This window comes from Corticium candelabrum, chromosome 8 (genome assembly GCF_963422355.1).
Source record: "Corticium candelabrum chromosome 8, ooCorCand1.1, whole genome shotgun sequence".
Taxonomy (NCBI): Eukaryota; Metazoa; Porifera; class Homoscleromorpha; order Homosclerophorida; family Plakinidae; genus Corticium; species Corticium candelabrum.
The window spans coordinates 2598427-2620824 of record NC_085092.1 but is presented as its reverse complement, the minus strand read 5'-3'; the positions used below and the strand labels follow the sequence as shown (position 1 = coordinate 2620824).

Sequence of the window (22398 nt, the reverse complement as noted above, 5' to 3'; positions counted from 1 at the left end):
GGGACCCTCCTCAAAGATGTAATTCGCGACCACCTGGTGGTAGGGTTGCTGGATGCCAAGTTATCGGAAGCGTTGCATATGGACTCAGATTTGACTCTTTCGACGGCTATAACAAATTCTCGTCAGGGCGAAGCTGTAAAGGGCAGCAGACTGTTGTTCGAAACGAACTACCCTTAGAACCTCAGAAGCCAACAGGGATGGAAGCAGCTCAGATACACCGCGCGAAACGATCGCTAACAGGGCAACGAAAAAGCAAGCCGGCGCATTTTCAAGCTCTTCGAGTGAGCAAAAAGCAAACGAGCACACCAGGAAGTACATGCCAGAGGTGCGGCGCAGAACATACACACGGTAGAGAACGGTGTCCAACAATTAACGCGAAATGGCACAAGTGCGGGTAGTTGGGACACTATGCGCGTCTTTTTCAGACAAATAAGGTCTCAACAGTATTTGAAGACCAAGGCTCCGGAGAGTTCGGTGATCTTTTCTCACTAAATAATGACAGCATGTCTAAACAATGTAAAGCATGGATGGTTCAGGTTACGTTAAATGACGTTCCAGTCGTATTTAAAATAGACACTGGGGCGGACGTCACCGTGATCCCAGAGTTTATGTTTCGTAACATCACAACAAAGCTACAACCAAAAGGAGCCAGACTGAGAGAGCCCGGAGATAATGTGCTACATGTTCGTGGTACGTTTACCGCAGATTACAATACCGCCAGAGGTCATCACAGCAGGAGGTTTATGTGCTGCGTGGCGTTGAACTGGCTTTATTGGGGCGGCCTGCAATCGAGAGCCTTCAATTGCTAAAGAGAATCGATTCAGCAGCGAGACAGCCTTCAGGGTCAGTCCAAGACGAGTTTCCTCAACTGTTCCAAGGTCTGGGAAACCTAGAAGGAGAGTATGTTATCAAGCTGAAAGAGAATGCAACACCTTTCGCTTTGTCCACTCCCCGACGTGTGAAAGAGAATGCAACACCTTTCGCATTGTCCTCTCCCCGACGTGTGCCGCTGCCACTAATGAAAGAAGTGGAGACGAAGCTTTAAAGATTGCTGAAGGAGGGAGTGATTTCTCAAGTTGAGACGCCATCTGATTGGTGTTCGGGCACCGTTGTAGAGCCACATCAGGAGGAAGAGTTCGAATATGCGTAGATTTGTCGAGACTAAATGAGAGTGTATGCAGAGAGCGTTTGATGTTACCTTCTGTAGACTACACAATGGGTCAATTAGCTGGAGCTAAGGTGCTTACGAAACTGGACGCCAACAGTGGATTCTGGCAAATACCATTGTCCAACAAGTCCGCTCTTCTCACCACTTTCATAACAAAATTTGGAAGGCTCTGTTTCAACAGATTCCCATTTGGAATTTCATCAGCTCCTGAATTCTTCCATCGTCGAATGTCTAACCTTCTGACTGGAATGGAAGGCACTGTATGTCTTACGGATGATATCTTGATCTATCCAAGTTCTCAAGAAGAACATTATGGTCGACTCCGCAAGGTTTTGGAAAAATTGAGGAAGTCAGGAGTTACACTTAATCGACAGAGATGTGTGTTTTCTGTTCCAAAGATTAAGTTCTTGGGAAAACTCATTGATCAGAATGGGAACAGGAGCGACCCTGACAAAGTAAAAGCTGTGTTACAATTGACAGAACCAACCTATACAGCTGAAGTGAGACGTGTCTTTGGTATGGTGAACTACTTGGGCAAGTTCATTCCAAACTTGACAGAGAAAACGGAACCGCTGAGGAAACTTCTAAGCAAACAGAATGTTTGGATCTGGGAATCCCCGCAATCAACAGCAGGAGATCAAAGAGGATCTCATAAAATCACCAGTTTTGGGCATTGTATACACCTACTCGAGAGACCGTGGTGTCAGCTGACGCATCATCTTTTGGCTTAGGTGCAGTCATACAGCAGAGACAGGACACAGAAGACTTCGAACCGATAGCATATGGAACGAGGTCCATGACTCCCACTGAGCAAAAATACGCACAAATAGAGAGAGAAGCTTTGGCCGTTACGTGGGCATGTGAGCGTTTCAGTGAATATCTTTACGGTATGAGATTTCAGGTGAAGACAGACCACAAGCCTCTAGTCTCTTTAATTAGTTCAAGCAAGAGGCTGGATGAGCTACCAATACGTATTTCGAGATTCAGGCTTCGACTGATGCGATACAACTTCTCAATAAGTCATGTATCAGGAAAGAAAATATTTCACGCCTGATACATTGTCCAGAAGTCCAGTACAGATAACTACGGAATCATCCCATGAGTTGGAAAAAGCATCTGAATCCTATGTCGAACTGATCATCAACCATCTTCTTGTGACAGAAAAACGACTGAAAGACATACGGGACAGACAGAATGCAGAAAACACATGCAATCAATTAAAACGATATTGCATACAGGATGGCCAGCTAAACACTTGTTGAAGGAGCCAATCAAGAAGTATTATCCTGTATTTTCAGAATTGTCACTCCGAGATTAATTACTTCTAAGAGGCAATCGGATAATTATTCAAGAATCATTACGAGATGAAGTTGCAAAGAGACTCCACAAAGGCCACATGGGTATCACAAAGACTTTGGATCGCGCAAAAGCAGCAGTGTGGTGGCCAGGAATGAGTTCTCAATTGAAAGAGACCGTGGAGAACTGCACAGTTTGCAGCAAAGAGCGCAGCAATGGAGCTGAACCTCTCATTCCAACACCTTTGCCAAGTCGTCCCGGGCAATATGTCGGAACTGATCTCTTCGAATGGAAGGGACATTCGTATCTTCTCGTTGTAGACTATATGTCAAGGTATCCAGAAATAGTGAGACCATCAGATGCGACATCAAATATTGTGATTGAACACATGAAATCGTTCTTTTCCCGACACGGAATTCCCGAAGAAGTTCGATCAGACAATGGGCCTCAGTATTCTTCTGCCGCAGTTGCAAAATTCGCAAGCAAATACAAATTTTCGCATATTACTAGCAGTCCGCTACACCCTCAGAGTAATGGAGAGGCTGAGCGAAAGGGCAGAACTGTGAAGAGTCTTCTCTAGAAAGCAACAGATCCATATTTAGCATTATTGGCATATTGAGCTACACCACTAGCAAACGGATTTTCGCCACCTGAATTACTTATGGCAAGACCGATTCGATCTGTTGTGCCGAAATTACCTTAAGTTTTACACCCAAGAGCGCTTCCTTGGAAGGAGATTCAAACAAAAGAAGCAATCGGTAAAAGAATACCCAAAAGGAAAATTTGACAAGCAACATGCGACTAAGGTGCTGAAACCTTTAACTGATGGCACTACTGTTTGGGTGACAGACCGGCAAGAACCGGGAAAAGTGTTACAAGATGAGTCAACACCAAGGTCCTATCGGGTGCAAACTCTATCAACAACTGTTCGAAGAAACAGGCGACATCTATTGAACATTCGACCATGACAACAGGAGGAGGAAATTCCAGCGAAGACACCGCAACCTCCACTTCGACTCAGCACATCAGCAAACTGAAACATCTACATCTACTACTTAAGAAAGCCGAGTCCGACAGACTTCACCAACACTCAGTACAAGGAGTAGAAGACGAGTAGTGACTCCTAAACATTTGGACATATTGAAAGTAAAAAGTAGAGTTGCAATCTTTGAGGAGGAAGATGTTGGTAAGACAGTTTATTGGCTTGAGAAAGGGGAATGTAATAAAGGTTACTGTACAGTGTTGGCCACTCCTATGGGAGGAACACTGCTATGGGAGGAACCATAACCGCGTATATAGTTAAGTGTATGCTTAGCCTGGGGCTTTTGTGTGTGTGAATACAGTTGTGTGCAAGGGTAGACAGTTACTCGGTGTCTCTCACCAAGAACCCAATAGTACAGTCTCCATATCACCTTTGCCCTGCAACCTCTCTAGGTCAAGGCTATACTGCACTTGAATTGCGATACGTGCGCTCACCACCTGCACTAGTCTCGAGCTTGCAGACTAGAGAGCGCGCCAACTGCGCGAACTCTAGTCTGGATCACAACGACACTCAAATGATTTCGAAAGTATTTATAGAAAGCGATGCTAGATGGTAGTCTAACAGCGTAGGATCGTTTTACCTAGATCACCATAACATTTGTCAATGCCATTAGAACTCACGAACGAAGAAGAGACGTCTGCCGTGTTTGCGGCGATATCTTGGTGGACGGCATGAAACGACGACTCTTTGATTCTTTGGCAGACATCTAGCTAAAGTCCGCTCAAAGAATGAAGAGCCCGTGGGAAAATTCCCGTATCTCGATAAGTACGCCCCCTACACCGTTGCTACACATATCATTCGAAAGCACGTGACTAGGTGGAGTCAGATCTCTGGACAAATTAACTCTATAGATCCTGTGTTCGTAGATACAGCATATTTCCTGAAAGAGACTCCTCCCATGCATTACCGACAAAGAATACCGCCAGTAAATGACATCCACGACACTAATTGTACTAATCATTGTTATCATTCTCGTCGTCTCCTAGCAGGATCTCTTCACTGTCTGAAGAGTCCTCTGCACCTACTTCTATAACTAGACTTTCTACTGCTTGTTTTACCACGCCGTCTGATGTTCTGTAGTGGTTTTCCACTTTCTGGATAACGTGGTCGACACACTTCTTCCATTTGGCCGCCGTCACGTTTTCAACGCCTTCTCTGGCCAGTTGTTCGATGGCTCTCATTGTAAAATCCTTGTTGTGGTCTGTAGCGTATCCTTTGACTTGCGCCCATACCAGTTCTATAGGATTCAGTTCACAATGGCCAACCGGAAGTCTGAGGACATCATGACCTGCATCATTGGAGAGAACGTCAGTGAGGTATTTCGTTTGTGGGTTGGTTGCCTTTAGTAGCATGAACAACTCAGATTTCAGGCGTTGCTTATCGTAGGTAATACTGTGCTTGTCCAGGTACGCCATTATATCCTTTTTCGCGCTGGTCTTGGTGGGCACTTTCTCAACAACACCATTGTGGTACTTGGCGTTGTCAAGGACAATGACTGACTTGGGCGGACAGTGAGGCAATAGCTGTTTTTGGTACCATTCCATAAAATGCTTGGTATTCATTTCATCGCGGTAATCCCCGCTTCCCTTCTTACCCCTGAAAATGAAAAGCTGCGTTGGGAATCCAGCCGTGCTCACTGCCAGCGTGGAGAATGATGAGCCTACCACCTTTTCCTGATGGCACTCGGATACCTCCTCTGCCATCATAGTCTAGCCAGCAACGTTCATGGGTATGATGGGCGTTCAACCAGGTTTCATCCAGGTAGACTATCGTTCTATTGTCGGAACGAAAAGTTTGTATTTTTCTCAGGTAATCGTGTCTCGCTGCAATTATTCTATGCTGCTCATACAATGAAATCTTTTTGTTTCGTCGCTTGTAGCAAAACCCCATCCGCCTGACAGTGGCATACAACGTTGTCCTCCCAAATGGATACTCAACGTCTTCTTGCAAGGCCAACAGAAGTCTCTCCATGGTAGGCAGTTCGCCGCTGGTGTAGAATCTGTGTATTCTACGACGAATAACGCCTTCTAAGAAGTTATCCGTTTCTTGCTGTGCTGCTCCTGACCCTGATTTTCTACCCAGCTTTGCTGGACTGCTGACAAACCCTTGTGATCTCATTTTACTTCCAACTCGCTTCACAGACGCAGGTGACACTTGCATAGCTTCTGCAGTTCGCTTGATTACGTTGCCAAAGAGAATCGGCGCTCCTGTGGTCTTCTCACTTTCAAAGAACTCTTTCACGCTCGCTATCATACCTTTGTGTGAGCTTCTGAAAGCTGTTTGTGGTTGTCTCTTTCTCTTTTGTTGTTGAGTAGCAGGAAATTCACTACCAGATGAATGATCAGACAGCAGTTGTAGGTCAGCTGACCGTGATGATGTTGAACTTTCAGGAACGTCTGAAGCAGCCATATGGGTGACGAGGACGCGAATGACAGAAAATTGTTGAACTATAGCGTACAGGACAGACCCAGACGTACTAAAGTAGATAGTAGGCAGCGAGGGCTGGGTAGCAACCATTGCTCTAATCGCTCGTTAAACGATTGTTAGTATTAAAATACAGGATGATAGCAATATTTATGCGTCCGCCCTAATTGTCTTATCTATTAACCACATTTCCCACGGGCTCTCCATTCTTTGAACGGACTTTAGTCTAACCGTTTGACTAGTAAGACTACCGCTCGACCAGTTGTCAAAGGTGTGGTCTAGCGACGTTGCTGTGCATTTCCTGTTACCGCAAGCTTGAAAAGATCGAAGAAATGCAGCTGAAACTAAAACTAAGATGTGTTCGTGTTCATCACGGCTCTGGAGTGCTGTTAGCTGCCCATGCGAATTTCACAAGCACGCAATCAGCTTTTGTGCACTTAGCATAACCAATTACTGCTAGTCCAATCAGAGTTTACAACAGACATTCCAGTTCTAAGACGCTGATTGACTTAGAAGGCTATTTCCGAAATCATTTTAGTACCTTCGCGCGCTGCGCGCTCTCTCTGGTCTGAAAGTTCGAGGCTCCACCCGCACATAATCTCTGATCTAAATCCAAAGACACTCTCTCATGCATTTTACAGAGACAAGAACAACGTTGCATTAGTTTGCGTGCTTCTCCAACTGCTATATAAAATCAAGCGCAAGCCGCCGGTTGACGATTACTATAACAGAGAGACGGTTTCAATCGCTAGATGAGATGAAATGATCAAGATGATGTAACTGAGCGCACGCAGTCAGCAATTTTGTTGAAACGGGGTAGTACGTATACTGGCTGCGTGATACCAATCACAAATCACGTAATACACGAGAGCCGATTGTGCGAACAAAAACGTAAGCCTATAATCTTGCCTGCCAAATGTCTTCCACGATGCGAACAACCTGATCTTACAGCGTACAGTCTCAACGGCGTCATACAATATCGGGTGGCCCTGCACTGCCAAACTTCAGTACGGTTTTGAACACTTAGCAAGGTTTCGCAAATCAAATAATTTTAGCGGTTAGCTCAATATTTGAGGCTCAACAAAGCCACCGACAGTCTTTTTCTGAGCGGAGTGTTTTGTTCATACTGTGTCAATAAAAACGCCAGCCATATATAGCGTAACTATACATCATCACGTCGTAACGAGCAAAGTCTGCAGTAACGTTCCTGTACGAAAGGAACATTCATTGGACTAACCATATCCCTGGACATCCTCGACACGGCCTTACATAGTGTATGAATATATAGTTGCAATTCATACGAAGGTATATACGGGACGTCCAGACCCGCTATAACCTTATTCTCATAAGAATTGTTGTGTAAGAGACTAATCGTCGTTACTCACGAAAGGCTGCTCAATATGACGAGCACTGTACACTTGAGTTGCCTCGCACGTCCCCAGACGCTTATTCTCACTCTCGCAATCGACTGTGCCTTTCCGAAGAGACCAGAAAAGTTGTCCACTGTCTCTTCTTGAGACCAAAAGAACAACCAAATGACGTAATAGATTCCGATACATGGTGGAAGATTTGCGCAGTAACTGTGGCTGTTAGGCTGTTAGTACGCAATGTAGAGGCTTGAAGCAAATTGCATGCGACAATGGAACCGAACTTATTAGGTAGTGTACATGGTTTATTAACCCAAACCGCGCATGCGATGGAGTTACAGTAATGCCCAGAAGGACGGACAATTGGAATGCAGTGCATGCACCGATTTTTCTCCCTGGTTTTAATTAGTGTGCCGTGCAGTGAATGTGATGACGTCTCTGCATGCTTTCAAAAGGTATAAAATAGCTATCGGATGTCGACAATGCCACTTGTCATTCAATGAGTCCAGCCTCTTCTCATGCTCTTCGTTGGCCCTGACTAATTAGATTCTTCAAGGTGGATAAACGCTTTGTAAAATAAAAATTTAACAACTGACGGTTTAGCACTTTAGTGCTTTCTCATTTGCAATTTAATGAGATCTTTTATAATTTTTGACTGAGTAATGTTATAGCATCTCGCTTACATGTAGTCATACTTATGTTGAGTGGTGTTGATTAAACAGACTATATAGTGTTACGTGTTACGCATGTGCAGTAGAAGTGATGCCTTCTACTATGCGTTGGACAACTAAAACCCCAGAACTATTCCACTTGCGACGTCCAGACGATTGGCTAAAGTGAAGGAAACGCTTTGAGCAGTGTCGTATTGCCTGGTTTCTGCAAGGCGAATGAGGTAGGGACCGAAGCCGGATAAGTCTCGACCCTTCTTTACTGTATGGGCACGGACGCAGAAAGTGTGCTAAGTCCACGAAACTTTCAATCGAGAACCATACCAAGTACTAACCTTCCTTTTGGAGGACAAAAGTTTGATGAGTTTATTCGTGTTCGTCGTATATCGCACGACGTCATCTTCAAAAGAGTACTTTTCAACAGATGTCAACAGCAGGATGAAGAGTCAATACCAAAATATATAACCGTATTTTGAAGTTAATGGAGGCTTGCAACTATGGTGAAATGAGGGATGACATGTTGCGTGACCATTTAGTTGTCAGTGTAACGAGTACTACTATGACGTATCCGTATTCGGGTGTGAGACTTGATTACACCTGTTTGTCTTATACGGTGTCAACCATTACGTTGGTGACAGGAGTGGGATTGGAGGAACTGGAAATTGACCCACTGTAATTGCAGAATCGCATGATCCACGAAAGCTGCAGACAGTGTTGTCAGGGCCAACTCTCACTACCACGGCCGGTTGTGATGCATGAACTTTTCAATGGAACTGAAGTCCCAATCAGAGATTGGCTGGCAACTTCGAAATGTGCGCGGCCTTAAATTCTTGGGTAGGAGAAACACGCCGCAAATTTCTGATTACCCTCCTCCGGGGACATGAAGGTTCAGGAGTTATACAATAGCCTCGACGAATCAATCCAAGAGAACTATAGCCGTTTGACTGGAAGCCTTGCTGAGATGTTGAACCTTGACAGGTAAAAGACAAGATACAAGACGGAGTTTCGCGCCAGACGGAAAGGGTCAGTAGAAGACTCAACACCAAGAAGCAGAGTAGTTGTTACTCGAATACAAGGGATCATCAATAGGGTACCAGTGGAACTACTGGTATACGCGGGATCAGCAGCAACCATTATTAGCCAGGCGCTTCAGAAACGAATACGTTGTGAACAGCTTGTTCCAGTATATCGTGGCATTCTCTTTCTGCACTAGGGGTTCTGCCAGTGACTGGTACTATCAGCAGGTTACCTGTAAACCACCTGGCCATACTATGCAGTGACGTAACTTACGACTTTATAATCGGCGTTGACTATCTCCACCAACATAGCCTCGATGTCAGGATTTCAACACAAAAACTGGAGAAATCTTGTGACACGCTACCATTAATGATCGATACATTAATTCTGGACCCTTGGTGCGCGGCAGTACAGAAAACCGCGACTATTCCTGCGTTCCATGAGATGATTGCACCCGCGTCCCTACATTCCAAGCCTGGAAAGCCTCCAGTCTTCCTATGTGGTTTGGTGGAGCACCGACCAGAGTTTGTCGAGAGCAGCAAAAGTAGACGCTGCACGGAAGTGGTGACCCCTATGGGACAAGGTGCCACTACGAATTGCCAAACTCACGTCGACGCCGCAAATCACTCACAAGAATACTCACGTATTCTTACCTTACACGTATACTTACGTAAACTTACCTATTAGTTCAAAAGAATGATGACTGTTTTATTATTAATCTTAACGAAATATATTCTAGTATCTCTTTATTGTTTAGATATAAACGATTCATTTCTTGCCCGAGTATCATTCGTAGTCGTTTCTGTTGTAAGTTGACTGCTTTAGCGCCTTAGCTAATCAACACACAGAATGATCACGTATAGCACTGTAGTGCAGGTGTTGCCTGCGTTCATTTTTCAAGGGTAGACCCATCCACTTTTGGAAGTTTCCTTGCAACTTGGAAACATAAATAACGCCCTGCAGATCATGTCACAAGGTAGGTAGGCAGTTTCGTTCCACTTCCTTGAATTACGGACAAGACAATAAGGTGTCATTTTGTTGGCGCCTTGTTGTTTATCAGACGTCTAAAGGAAAGTGTGATAATCACGCAGGTGTTGTACTCACATGGACCAGAAACGGGACTAGACACAAGACCAAATTGCCCTGAATATAAGGAAGATGCTCTCAACAGTAGAAAAATGGTATTCACGAAATGCCATCGATAAAGACGTTACTCACAACAAACACCATCAACTGGATGCAAAGGCACTAATGCATGCCTATAGATGTTCGTTGTGTGGCTTACCAACTGGGACCACTTCCTATCAACTGAAACGTATGTGTCTACACAAGAGATCAAACCAGTGGGTATCATTTGAACAATATCTGCAGTTTAAATTAACTGGATACCTTAGGGCGACCTAGGTACAATAGTCACGTGGTAGCAGCAGACTGAGCAGTTGTACTTAGAGCAGACAGGATATTAATCTTTACGTAATTAATTAATTAACAATAATTTAAACCAGACAACTGTATATTCATATTTTGTGCCATCATGAAAACTGTTACAGACATTGACTTTGAGAGAATGAAATGAAATAATCACTTAACCGAGTAAAGCAAGGTTTGTATCCTACCTACAAACATAGCAGCCAATCGGGACTGCATCAACTCTCATAAAACCTAAAAATTTCTATCTTCATTAATTAAAAAGCTTGCTCTTTCATACTGTCCTTTTTACATTGTGGTTGGTCAATAGCTAAATCTATTTCCATGAATCATTGAGAATGTGTATGTATGTCTACGTACTTTCTTTCTCTCCTTTTTATGGCTTTGGGAAGAACGTACTGCACTTGAATCTCAAAAAGGATTGTATTTGTATAAGAAGATGCTACTGCATCTGTAGACAACCAGGTTTCAAAAGCTTTGGATCTTTTTTAATGAGTGGGGAGTATAATGATTTGCCCCAAAAGCTATTGATTGCATATCTTACTACTTTATCAATAGAAACTCTGCTACAACAGTGTAACAAAGGCAACTATGGTGTATGTACGGTTGCCAGTTATCATGCTCTCATTGACATTGCGTCATCAAAACATGCATGCTGACCTACTGACCATGACTTGCCAATTAATGCATCTCATCTAATTTCTTCAGCTTGTCATCTTTCCGAATTGGTTCAAGACAGGAATTAACAAATTTAGGCATCGCTAAGAACAGAGTGTCAATTGCTGTGTCCTTCTCAGCAAGAAGGGTGGAACACCTAATAGGTACGAGACGTTATTCCTTGGAGTACAAGTGTAGAGCTAAATTGTTTAATTAGCATACTCAATGTTTATGTAATAGGTACCTCAATTAAAAACTAACATCTCTTCAGTACGAAGTCAATAAATAATACAGCACAAGGAAGCAAAAATTTGAAGTGCATGAGCAAAATTGAAATTGACGCACACTCACCAGTTGCAAGGTATAGATAGAGATGTGCTCTTCTGCTAATTGTTTCTTTCTGTTGTTTCTTTGTACAGAGAAAGCTACTCTTGTGTGTTGAACTTGCAACTTATCTTACGGATAACTTATGACACCATGACGATTGTAGTGGTTTAACAGCAATGTCCTGTAACAGCTTGTTGCGATGTATGTGTTTTGATAAACTTTATTGTCTGGGTGTAAGCGTTATTATCGCGAGCCAGCTTTGCAGTAGATAAAAGAGTTGCTTCGCAATCTTTTAGCCTCGAAATTGAATTAGTCTTGAAATTTTCATTGAATCATTGAGATCATTCCAGCAGCACAACACATTTACAGTGTATAGATCATTATATCTTTTCTCAAGACTGTTACACAAACTATAGTCAAATCCAATACCAGAAGAATTCAATTGCTCAAACTATTGCTATTACAACTTGTTTGATGGTTCATTCAACACTGTAAGCAGCCACAGCATGGTTTACAATGCTGTCCGCCATCATTGCTAACACAAAATAGCATCGCAACTACAAGTACAAGGGCAAACAATTTACTAAATGACAGCTCAGTCACGTTGCTGATTGAGTATTCGCAATGCAAGTACAAAGTATTGTAGTTCTTGTCAAACTACTGCTTCACTAAGCAACTGCCAATAGCCATCAAGTTGTTGTACAGTTACTTGTTATTATATATATACTTAGCACACTACAATTACTTAATTTTTAGTACTTTAATTTGATTGTCACAGTCAGAAAGGTCAGTTTCAATTTAAAGAATAGATCCAACTTTGGGGTCATTTGAGATCTGATCGAGTCACAGGGTGTGAATCATCTGTTTACCAAATCTTAGCCAAGTTCCAATTCAAGAAGGTGACAAGTGACATCGTCAAAGAAGCACAAAGAAAGTTTATACATTGCTTGTCAAGAATGCTCTCTAGACTATTTTCGCAGCAAATTTTGGGCATTATCAAATTCTTATTCTGCTATGTTGTTGGTTTATCATTGTTGTTACAGTTTTTTGTCATCAAAGCAGAAATTAAGCGCAGCTCATAACTAATGTAATGTAGTCAAATGTAATAAAGGTTTGCCTACCTCGAGAATACTTCTAGACGTCAATTTTCTCGGTTTTGGTAGATTCTGCGGAAGAGAAAGATGGCACAAATCAATCAAAGTTACAAGGAAATGTTCAGCGATGCAAATGTAAGGCACTAGCCAAATGATGATGTGTTTTTGCCTAAATGTGGTAGCATCTCTCTTCTTCTTGAGTAAACAGAATTACATATTTTGGATTGTGCTTGTAATTTTATATCATTCTGGGTGCCGCTACTTTGCATCGAGAATCACTGTGATTTGCTAGCGATTTCATTAAAACGAATTGAATATCAAACTGAAGTAGTCCTAGATCAACACAATAACCTTAATTTTAGAACAGAATAAATTTATTTGTGTAGTATGGTGTATATAGGGGACTGGAATAGTGGCGCGTGCGCGGTGTGGTCTGTTGAAGTTTTAGGCGGGTTCTGTATAAGCGCTGTGTATTAGTAATAAAACCTTCCAAGTTACTACATTTGGCGACGAGGCGGATATCCACGTGAATAGCAAGGTCATGTTACCGTGATTGGTAAAGTGGGGCCCTTCGAAGAGGGCGATGACGAGTGGGAACACTACGTCGAGAGGCTTGCCTTCTACTTCACAGCGAACAAGATAGATGACAAGAAGCAAAAACCAGCAGTGTTACTGATTGCGTGTGGGGCCAAGACCTACAAATTAATTCGGAGGTTGCTAGCGCCCGCAAAGCCGGATGCAGTGGACTATCAAAATATAGTCGACAAAGTTAAAGACCACCTGAACCCGAAACCATCGTGCATTTTGCTGCGGTTCCGTATCAACAGTCGAAACCAAAGAGATGGAGAGTCGATACAAGCGTTTGTGGCAGAATTGAGGCTGTTGTCAGAGGACTGTGAGTTTGGAGAAACACTGCCAGAGATGCTCAGAGACAGGTTAGTGTGTGGGGTCAGTTATTCTCGTATTCAGACACGGTTGTTGCAAAAGGGGAGTTTGTCGTTCGACGAGGCGTTGAAGATAGCGCGCGTTATGGAAGCAGCTGAACGGAACTCCGAGGAAATCCGGGGACCTACAACCACGTTAGAAGCCGCAGTTCACTGAACGCAAGGTGGAGAGGTGGGACACGCCAAACCAAAGTGTTTTCGTTGCCTAGGAGCGCACGTGGCAAGTACATGCAAGTTACAAAAGGCAGAGTGTTGAAAATGCAAGAAGCAAGGCCATGTAGCATGCAAGAGTCAGGGACCAACGAGTAGCGCCAAAGTCCGGCCAACACATCAAGTAAGTGCAGGTGGGCTATCACATGCTGATGTGGCCGAGAGTAGAGACCTTGACTCTGACAGTGAACAGCTCTATTCAGTGCATGTAGTAGAGCAGAAGAAACAGGCAAAACCTCTGGCTGTAGTACTTAACATCAACTGCAAGTAGGTCAGAATGGAAATAGACACCGCGGCATCAGTATCGCTGATCAGCGAACAAACGTTCCAGAAGCTGTGGTATAGGAAGAATGCCCCTGGTCTACGCAGACCTCTAGTACAGCTTCGCACCTACTCGAGCGAGCAACTCAAAGTGATAGGTAAGATAGATGCTAGAGTACGATATGACACCCAGGTAGCAATATTTCCCCTAATCTTTGTACAGGGAAATGGCCCTATTTTGTTTGGACGAAATTGGATGACCACGTTACGTCTACGATGGGACGAGTTGTTTCATACAGAACAGGCTAATACGGTACAATCCAAAGAGAGGCAGGAAGCGTACTTGGAGGTAATTGCACGATACCCTGAGTTGTTCAAGGAGGAGTTGGGTTATTGAAGGGTACGTTGGCAACCATAGCCTTGAGGCTGGAAGCAACTTCAAAGTTTTATAAACATCGCCCAGTCCCTTACGCATACAAGGCAAAAGTTGAAGCAGAGTTGAAGAGACTACAAGAAGAGGGTACTATAGAACCGGTAACCTTTTCAGAGTGGGCGGCACCTATTGTCCCCGTGATGAAGAAAAATGGTACAGTGAGGATTTGCGGTGACTACCGCCTTACTGTGAAACAAGCGGCGCAACGTGACAGCTATCCTTTACCACGGATCGACGACATCTTTGCCAGCCTGGCTGAAGAGCAGACTTTTACTAAACTTGACCTTAGTCAGGCATATCAGCAAGTTGCTCTAGAAGAACAATCGAAGGATTATGTCGTGATCAACACTCAGTTGGGGTTATTCAAATATAACCGGCTTCCGTTTGGCGTTTCCGCTGCACCGTCCATCTTACAGCGTATTATGGATAGCTTATTACAAGACATTTCGGGGACGGTAGTGTACTTGGTCGACATCCTAATCACAGGCAGGTCTAGGAGGGAGCACTTGCAGAACTTAGACAAAACCTTAGAGAGGCTTTCCAAGGCAGGGCTTCGGCTAAGATTAGAAAAGTGTGCTTTCATGCAGAAGGAAGCGAACTACCTAGGTCATCGGATTGACGCCACTGGTCTTTACCCCGACGGTAAAAAGGTGCAAGCCATCAAGGCAGAGACAGAGCCGAGGAACGTGACGGAGCTTAGATCATATCTGGGTCTCCTCAACTATTATGGACGGTTTATACCGGACTTAGCAACAAAGCTCGAGCCACTGTACAAGTTACTGCGGCAAGGTGCTTCTTGGGAATGAAAAGAGGAACAACAGGCAGCGTTCAAGAAGACAAAAGGTGATTTACAATCGGACAAGGTGCTAGTTCATTTAAACAGGAATTGGAGTTAACATTTTCTTGCGACGCATCCATATACGGGGTGGGTGCAGTGTTGTCCCACCGATTCCAGACGGGTCGGATCGACCGATCGCTTTCGCTTCCAGAAGTGTGGCACAAGCGGAAAAGGGGTACGCACAAATTGACAAGGAGGCGTTGGCAATTCATTTTGGAGTTCGGAAGTTTCATCAATACTTGTGTGGACGTGAGTTTACGATCTATACGAATCACAAACCGTTGATCACGTTGTTGGGAGAAGCTAGAGGGGTGCCGGTCATGGCGTCAGGGCGGATGCAACGTTGTGCCTTGATGCTAGCAGGATAACTCGTTTATCGCAAGGGAGTAGCAAATGCAAACGCAGACGGCTTGAGCTGCCTACCCACGGCAACACTTCCAACGGCTACGTATGACACTTATGAAGCGGTATTATCAGTACATATATTGGAATTTATCGCAGATCAGCCAGTGACAACATTACAGATTCGCCGGTGGACGGAAAAAGAATCTAATCTATCAAGGGTGTTGAACTACGTTCTCAGTGGCTGGCTTAAGGAATTGGATGAGCCAGCTTTGTTACAATAATGGTATCGACGTTATTAGCTGACCGTGTTGGACGGCTGCGTGCTGTGGGGAGCACGATTGGTGATGCCACCTCAATCGAGGAAGTGGGTATTGGAAGAGGTACACAAAACACATCCAGGTAGTTCTTGAATAAAGGGCCAGGCCAGAAGCTACGTTTGGTGGCCCAAGTTAAACCAGACGTTGGAGCAGGTTGCTCAGTCGTGCGACGGGTGTCAGGCTCACAGAATTGCACCACCAGAAGCAACATTACATCCGTGGATAAACCCAAGGCGCCCATGGGCTCTACTACATCTTGATTTTGCCTGTCCTTTCATGGAAAATGGTTTCTCATCCTCGTAGATGCCTTCTCTAAATGGCTAGAAGTTTACCCAATGCATGCCGCAACAGCAAGGGCGACCGTTAAAATCCTACAAAGCATGTTCGCAACACATGGAATTCCACATGTGATGATCACCGATAATGGGTCTGTCTTTACCAGAGCGGAATTTGGTGACTTTATAAAAGGCAATGGAATCAAACATGTGACATCTGCCCCTTACCACCCGGCTACTAATAGGCTAGCGGAGAGAGCAGTCCGGACATTTAAGGAAGCCATGAAAAAGATGGAGACGGAGTGTGGCTCTCTAGAGAGTAAGGTAGATCGGTTCGAGTTTCGCTATCGCCTGACGCCGCATGCCACAACAGGGAAACCACCCGCCGTTTTGTTGATGGAGAGGAGACCTCGCAGTCGGTTAGACCTCATGCATCCCGACTTAGCCCTAAAGATTCTACTTAAACAACAACGACAGAAGCAAGACAATGACAAGACTTGCAGGGAGAGGACCTTCGAAGTAGGACAACATGTCTTTGTGAGGAATTTCAGTAAGGGATGTAAGTGGCTTCCAGGGACAATACTGGAGCGGACTGGACCAGCCTCTTTGTGCTGTGGGTTGACGGACGGAACGGTAGTCTGGCAACAGCAGGACCAGATGCGCAACACAATAACAACAGGCAAAGTTGGAGAAGTAGCATTAGCACCTGGCACAGATGATTCGGTGTTAGACGATTTAGAGGATGGTACCGTGACGGGAAGGGCCAGCATGAGTAACGTACAGAATCCTGCAGATGCTTCTGTTGAGCGAACAGCGCAGCCTGAAGAAAAACATCCGCGTAGCGAGGAACAACCTACATCGCCAGAGATGATAGCACCAACAATTGAACCGGTTATACGAAGACATCACGTACATCCAAGCCACCAGACCGAACGGACTTGCAGCGGTAATAACATTTTAACTTCAGTAGAATAAGACGTTTTAATCTTAGAAGGGAAGGAATGTAGTATAGTGTATATATGGGACTGGGATAGTGGCGCGTGCGCGGTGTGGTCTGTTGAAGATTTAGGCGGGTTCTGTATAAGCGCTGTGTATTAGTAATAAAACCATCCAAGTTACTACAACTTTTAGTGTAGAAAATTGACCTATTTGTCTCACAGACACAAAATCGTAATATGATTTGATCGATTTAGTCGAATGCAGCTCCTCCACATTACCAAATTGAGTTTGCTTTCATCATGAGCAGTATTTTGATCAACTGCATTGGAATATCATCCTTTTAAAACGGTAGATAATTCGATCGTAAGTCCCTGTTGTTTAGAGCTGTTAGAACCGCCAACGGGAAGCTTCACACTTATGCAACGAATTAGAGATCAAAGTAGGAAAATTGCCTTGAAAGCTCCCAATCATCGAAGGTAAGATGATGCAGTAGCGTAGACAATTGTCCCAAACGTTTGAAACTATTACTAGATGGGTCTATCGCAGGTCGAGTTTGATCGGTCGGTTTATGTCGGATACCTAGTCTTGCATGACGGGAGGAAGATTCCTATTATGAGTAATGCTGCCAGTTCGCTATGGCCGAGGGATCATCGCAAAATGCCCGTGGTTAGAGGGAAGATTGGTACCAAGTCTGTGGACGTGCTTCGGGATACCGGATGTAGTGGTGTCATAGTGAAACAGCAACATGTTACGGATGATCGGTACAGTGGTCGGGTTGGACTGATGCAGACGGTTGACAACAGCGTCATACGTGTGCCTATCGCGAACGTACAGATTGACTCAACGTATTTGTCGGGACAAGTTCAAGCTCTCTGTCCTCAAGACGCAGTATACGATGTCAAGGTGGGAAACGTCCCCGGAGCGAGACCGGCCGATGACCCCAATTTGCAGTGGGTGGCGGCACAAGCGGCGGTCACTAGAGCGGCAAGAAGAAGAGAGGTAGAAGGAGCGCCAGCTAATTGTCAACCGTCGGAGAAGCAATGGATCTTACTTAACAAGGAGGAAATCATAAAGATGCAAGCAGAGGACGATTCTCTACGAGGGCCAAAGGACATAATCGGCGAAGTAAAGATGAGGAATCGACGAGAGGTTACATTCGAGAACAACGGGATACTGTACGGAATCTTCAAACATTCAAGTGTCAATAGAGGAGCCTGTCCGGCAAGTCGTAGTCCCTAAACCTTTGCGCGAACAAGTAATGCACTTAGCGCACAATTCTGTCATGGGAGAACATATACGAAAGACCACGTACCGAGTTCTTACCAACTTCTACTGGCCAGTCGTGCTAGAGGACGTGACGAGATACTGCAGGTCGTGCGACGTATGCCAGCGAACTGTTCGGAAGGGGACAGTATCCCGAGCTCCTCTGCAGCGGATGCCATTGATCGACTCGCCGTTCAAGAGAGTGGCCGTGGACATCGTTGGTCCTATCCATCCAGCGAGCGACGAAGAACACCGATACATTTTGACGGTAGTGGACTTCGCGACACGTTATCCGGAAGCAAAAGCCTTAAAGCACATTAGTACAGAAGCAACGGCAGAGGCTCTTGTTACTCTGTATAGTCGTCTTGGAATCGCCGAGGAAATTCTTATCGACATGGGAAGCCAGTTTGTCTCCGAGTATGCAAGAGGTGTCGCGTCTTCTTAGCATTCGACAGATGACAACCACACCGTATCACCCGATGTGTGACGGGTTGGTTGAGAACTTTAACGGTACATTAGAGCGGACGCTAAAGAGACTATGTTCGGAGCAGCCCACGCAACGGCACCGGTACATGGACGGCTTGCTGTTTGCCTATAGAGAAGTTTCGCAAGAATATACGGGCTTGCCCCCTTTGAGTTACTGTAGGGATGAGTGGTAAGAGGTCCAATGCACATACTACGCCGTCTTTGGACCAAGGAGGAAGATGAACCCAGTATGCAGACGTCATACCAGTACGTGTTTGAGTTAAGAGAGAGACTGGAAAAACGCTAAATCTTGCCCGATAGGAGCTAGAGAAGTCGCAAACACGGCAGAAATGATACTTCGACCGCAAATGCAAACGACGTAAACTCGAGGAAGGCGATCAGGTACTGCTACTGCGGCCTACGGATAGAAACAAGATTGTCATGCACTGGAAGAAGCCCCATGTAATTGAAAGAAGAGTGGGACCAGTGACTATGTCGTCAACGTCAAGGGCAAATGAAGGTCTTTCATGTCAACTTGCTGAAGCGATACCACTCCCGAATCAATGAAGCAGACCAGAAACGTGATACCTCGGAGGAAGGAGGGGCGGTGCTGGAATTGGTGAGCTCAGCCATAATAGCAGCTGACGGTGAAGGAAGCCCAGACGATGCGGTAGATGGCGACGAACGCCTTGACGTGAGCCCGTGTTGGAAACGAGAGACTATCAATGACGTAAAATTGGGCAAGGACCTAAACGTCGAACAACGCGCACAAGCGCAACATCTGATTGAGGAATTTAGTCCTATATTCACCGATGTGCCCGGCGAGACGGACTTGATGAAGCACCGCGTGAAATTGACTTCGGACGAACCAATTCGGTCACGACCCTATCCAGTCCCGTACAGCATGAGGGAAACTTTCTGAAAGGAGCTAAGCGACATGCTCAAAATAAATATCATCCAAGAGTCAAGATCCCCGTATTCGTCTCCAATAGTCATCGTGAAGAAACGGGGCGACACGAATGGGTTGTGCGTCGATTTCAGATAACTCAACAAGATAACAGAAGTTGATCCAGAACCAACAAATGCAGTTGCGGAGACAATCCAGAACCTTAGCACCGACAAGTGGTTTTCAAAGATCGACCTGACCAAAGGATACTGGTAATTGCCCTGGCCGAGGAAGATGTTCACAAGACTGCATTCTCTTCGCCCGATGGATCATGCAAATTTTTAAGAATGCCATTTGAGATGGTAAACTCAGGTGCAACCCCGACGAGAGAAAAGAGGATACTGCTTGAAGGCATGGAGAACGTCGAGCACGTCGTCTACGACATCCTAATCCATCATGTTACCTGGGAAGAGCACTTGGAGACGCTCCAAGAACTACTTCGAAGGATGTCTGCTGCTAATCTGACGGCTCGTCCTTCCAAGACCGTGATCGGCGCCCACGTAATCGACTTTGCGGGCTACAGAGTCAGTCACGGTGTTAACAGTCCGCTAGAAGAGAAACTTCGAAAGATTGGAGATGCCCAAAGACCTAGAATCAAAAGAGAGATCCGCTCGTTTATTGGGCTCACGGGTTTCTACCGGGATTACGTTGCAAATTATCTGGCGATAGCGGCCCCACCGACAGATCTGACAAGAAAGGGGAAACCAAACAAGATGTAGTGGCGCAACGGCCAGGAAAGGTCATAGAAAACACTGACAAGTGCTATCACGTCGCGACCGATACTGCACTTGCCGGACCACACTACACAGTTTGTTTTGAGAACTGTTGCGTCCGAAGTTGGGATCGGCGCCATTCTCTTGCAGCTATTCGGCGATCTATTGTTTCCCGTGACCTATATAAGCAAAAAGTTGTCCGACCGAGAGAGGAGGTTTTCGACTATAGAGAGGGAATGCCTGGCACTGGTTTGGAGCGTAAGGAAGTTGAGAATGTTTCTGTATGGCCGGGATTTTGTGTTGCAAACGAATCATCGACCTCTTTCATTCCTTAATCAAACCAAGTATGAGAACAATCCGGTCATGCGGTGGGCTTTGTTCGTACAAGGGTACAATCTTCGGATCGACGCGATCAATAGCAAGGAGAACGGAGCCGACTATCTCAGCAGGGTGACCTGACGGTGGTCAAGAACGGAGAACATAGGAATACGCAGTGCTTCTCCTAAAGGTGGACGTATATAGCGTTCTTGCCTACACATTTGTGAGGGAGGGTATGTATATAGTTGATTACTGATTAATTATGTTGCGTTGCAATAATTGGTCAATCTGAGTTGTGTTGCCATATGTAGCCATACCTAATTCGTATTTTTCGGTATTTGACTGAACCGGCGTTTGGTTTGAGTAAACTAGTCCTGTGGGTTGGATAGTAGTCAGTCGGTGAAGCGGAGAGTTAGCGAGCGGATAATAGAAAATTCGTCGTGTTTTTGTACACTCATTCCGGTGTCGACCGCTCGCGTCTTCTCGCTGTACCTACACTGTCGCAACTCGTCGTCCAGCTCGTGACAGTGGGTCATCTCTATACAGTCTCAACGGCGTCATATATTATCGGGTGGCCCTGCATTCCCAAACCTCAGTAGGTGCGGTTTTTGAACACTTAGCAGAATTTTGTAAATCGAATACTTTTAGCGGTTAGCTCAATATTTGAGGCTCAACAAAGCCACCGACAGTCTGTTCTGAGTGGAGTGTTTTGTTCACACTGTGCAAATAAATACGCCAGACACAAATAGCGTAACTATACACCGTCACGTGGTAACATGCAGGCTCAGGAGTTGCACAATAGCCTCGACGAATCAATCCAGGGGCTACAGCCGTTTAACTGGAAGTCTCACTGAGATGTCCAACCTTGACAGGTAGGAGACAAGATACAAGACGGAGCTTTGCGCCAGACGGAAAAGGTCAGTAGAAGCCGTAGTTAAGCTAGCACGTTCCGCGTCCCTACATTCCAAGCCTGGAAAGCCTCCAGTCTTCCTATGTGGTTTGGTGGAGCTCTGACCACAGTTTGTCGAGAGCAGTCAAATGGACGCTGCACGAAGCTGGTGACTCCTACGGGAGAAGATGCCACTACGAATTGCTAACCTCATGTCGACGCCGCAAATCACTCTCAAGAATACATACGTAGGCACGTTCTACTCAGTACAGGCTACGCGGTCATCCTCCGCAATACCTATAAGCTCTTGTGAAATTGAAAACTGTACTTAACATACACCGACACGACGCTGGCAAATGACCTGTTCTGTTCGCATCAGACCATTTTCCTAAAGAGCATCGCAGGCAGATCGAGTTGCTATTGTAAAAGTATGACGACGTGTTTTCCAGAAATTCAGAAGACATCCGGCGGACATCGCAAGCATATTACAAAATATCAACTGCTGGGGTTTCCGTCCGTCAGCAGCAAGAAATCTCCCAGTCACAGCTGGAAAGAGACAACTTGTCCACTTCCATCGCTTGAAGCCGTGTTCGCAACGTCTTTCTGACGACATGCATAAACACATCGCGGATCCTTCTAGACGTGTGAAACATAGGCCTAGCGACCCCGCAACCATACGTGAACAAGTTGAAATTACAGCTGATGTATCGAATGCCCGTCACGAGTGAAGTGAAAAGCTGAACGTACTAAACTG

At 45.1% G+C, this 22398-nt stretch overlaps 4 protein-coding genes across 4 annotated transcripts; 3 read left to right on the top strand and 1 right to left on the bottom strand.

The window, feature by feature from the left end:
• Window positions 1-2564: 2564 nt before the first annotated feature.
• Window positions 2565-3044, top strand: LOC134182830 (uncharacterized protein K02A2.6-like). The gene has a single exon (XM_062650271.1). It carries the CDS (start codon window positions 2565-2567, stop codon window positions 3042-3044), a length of 480 nt encoding a protein of 159 aa, XP_062506255.1.
• Window positions 3045-4459: 1415 nt separating this feature from the next.
• Window positions 4460-5068, bottom strand: LOC134182829 (uncharacterized). Its single transcript, XM_062650270.1, has one exon. It carries the CDS (start codon window positions 5066-5068, stop codon window positions 4460-4462), a length of 609 nt encoding a protein of 202 aa, XP_062506254.1.
• An 8851-nt stretch (window positions 5069-13919) lies between these two features.
• Window positions 13920-16139, top strand: LOC134183692 (uncharacterized protein K02A2.6-like). The gene is made up of 6 exons (XM_062651281.1): window positions 13920-14054; window positions 14127-14252; window positions 14303-15125; window positions 15220-15491; window positions 15819-15899; window positions 15942-16139. Exons 1-6 carry the CDS (start codon window positions 13920-13922, stop codon window positions 16137-16139), a joined length of 1635 nt encoding a protein of 544 aa, XP_062507265.1.
• LOC134183730 (uncharacterized protein K02A2.6-like) lies at window positions 15925-17346 on the top strand. The gene has a single exon (XM_062651326.1). The coding sequence runs from the start codon at window positions 16172-16174 to the stop codon at window positions 17084-17086; it is 915 nt and encodes a 304-aa protein (XP_062507310.1). The 5' UTR covers window positions 15925-16171; the 3' UTR covers window positions 17087-17346.
• The last annotated feature ends 5052 nt before the right edge of the window (window positions 17347-22398 follow it).

Coding starts and splice junctions, on each gene's coding strand:
- LOC134182830 (XM_062650271.1), top strand. CDS start 2,565: ATGGGTATCACAAAGACTTTGGATCGCGCAAAAGCAGCAGTGTGGTGG.
- LOC134182829 (XM_062650270.1), bottom strand. CDS start 5,068: ATGAATACCAAGCATTTTATGGAATGGTACCAAAAACAGCTATTGCCT.
- LOC134183692 (XM_062651281.1), top strand. CDS start 13,920: ATGGAAATAGACACCGCGGCATCAGTATCGCTGATCAGCGAACAAACG. Junction 14,055..14,126: donor ACTCGAGCGAGCAACTCAAA/GTGATAGGTAAG, acceptor ATCTTTGTACAG/GGAAATGGCCCTATTTTGTT. Junction 14,253..14,302: donor GGCAGGAAGCGTACTTGGAG/GTAATTGCACGA, acceptor GGGTTATTGAAG/GGTACGTTGGCAACCATAGC.
- LOC134183730 (XM_062651326.1), top strand. CDS start 16,172: ATGCATGCCGCAACAGCAAGGGCGACCGTTAAAATCCTACAAAGCATG.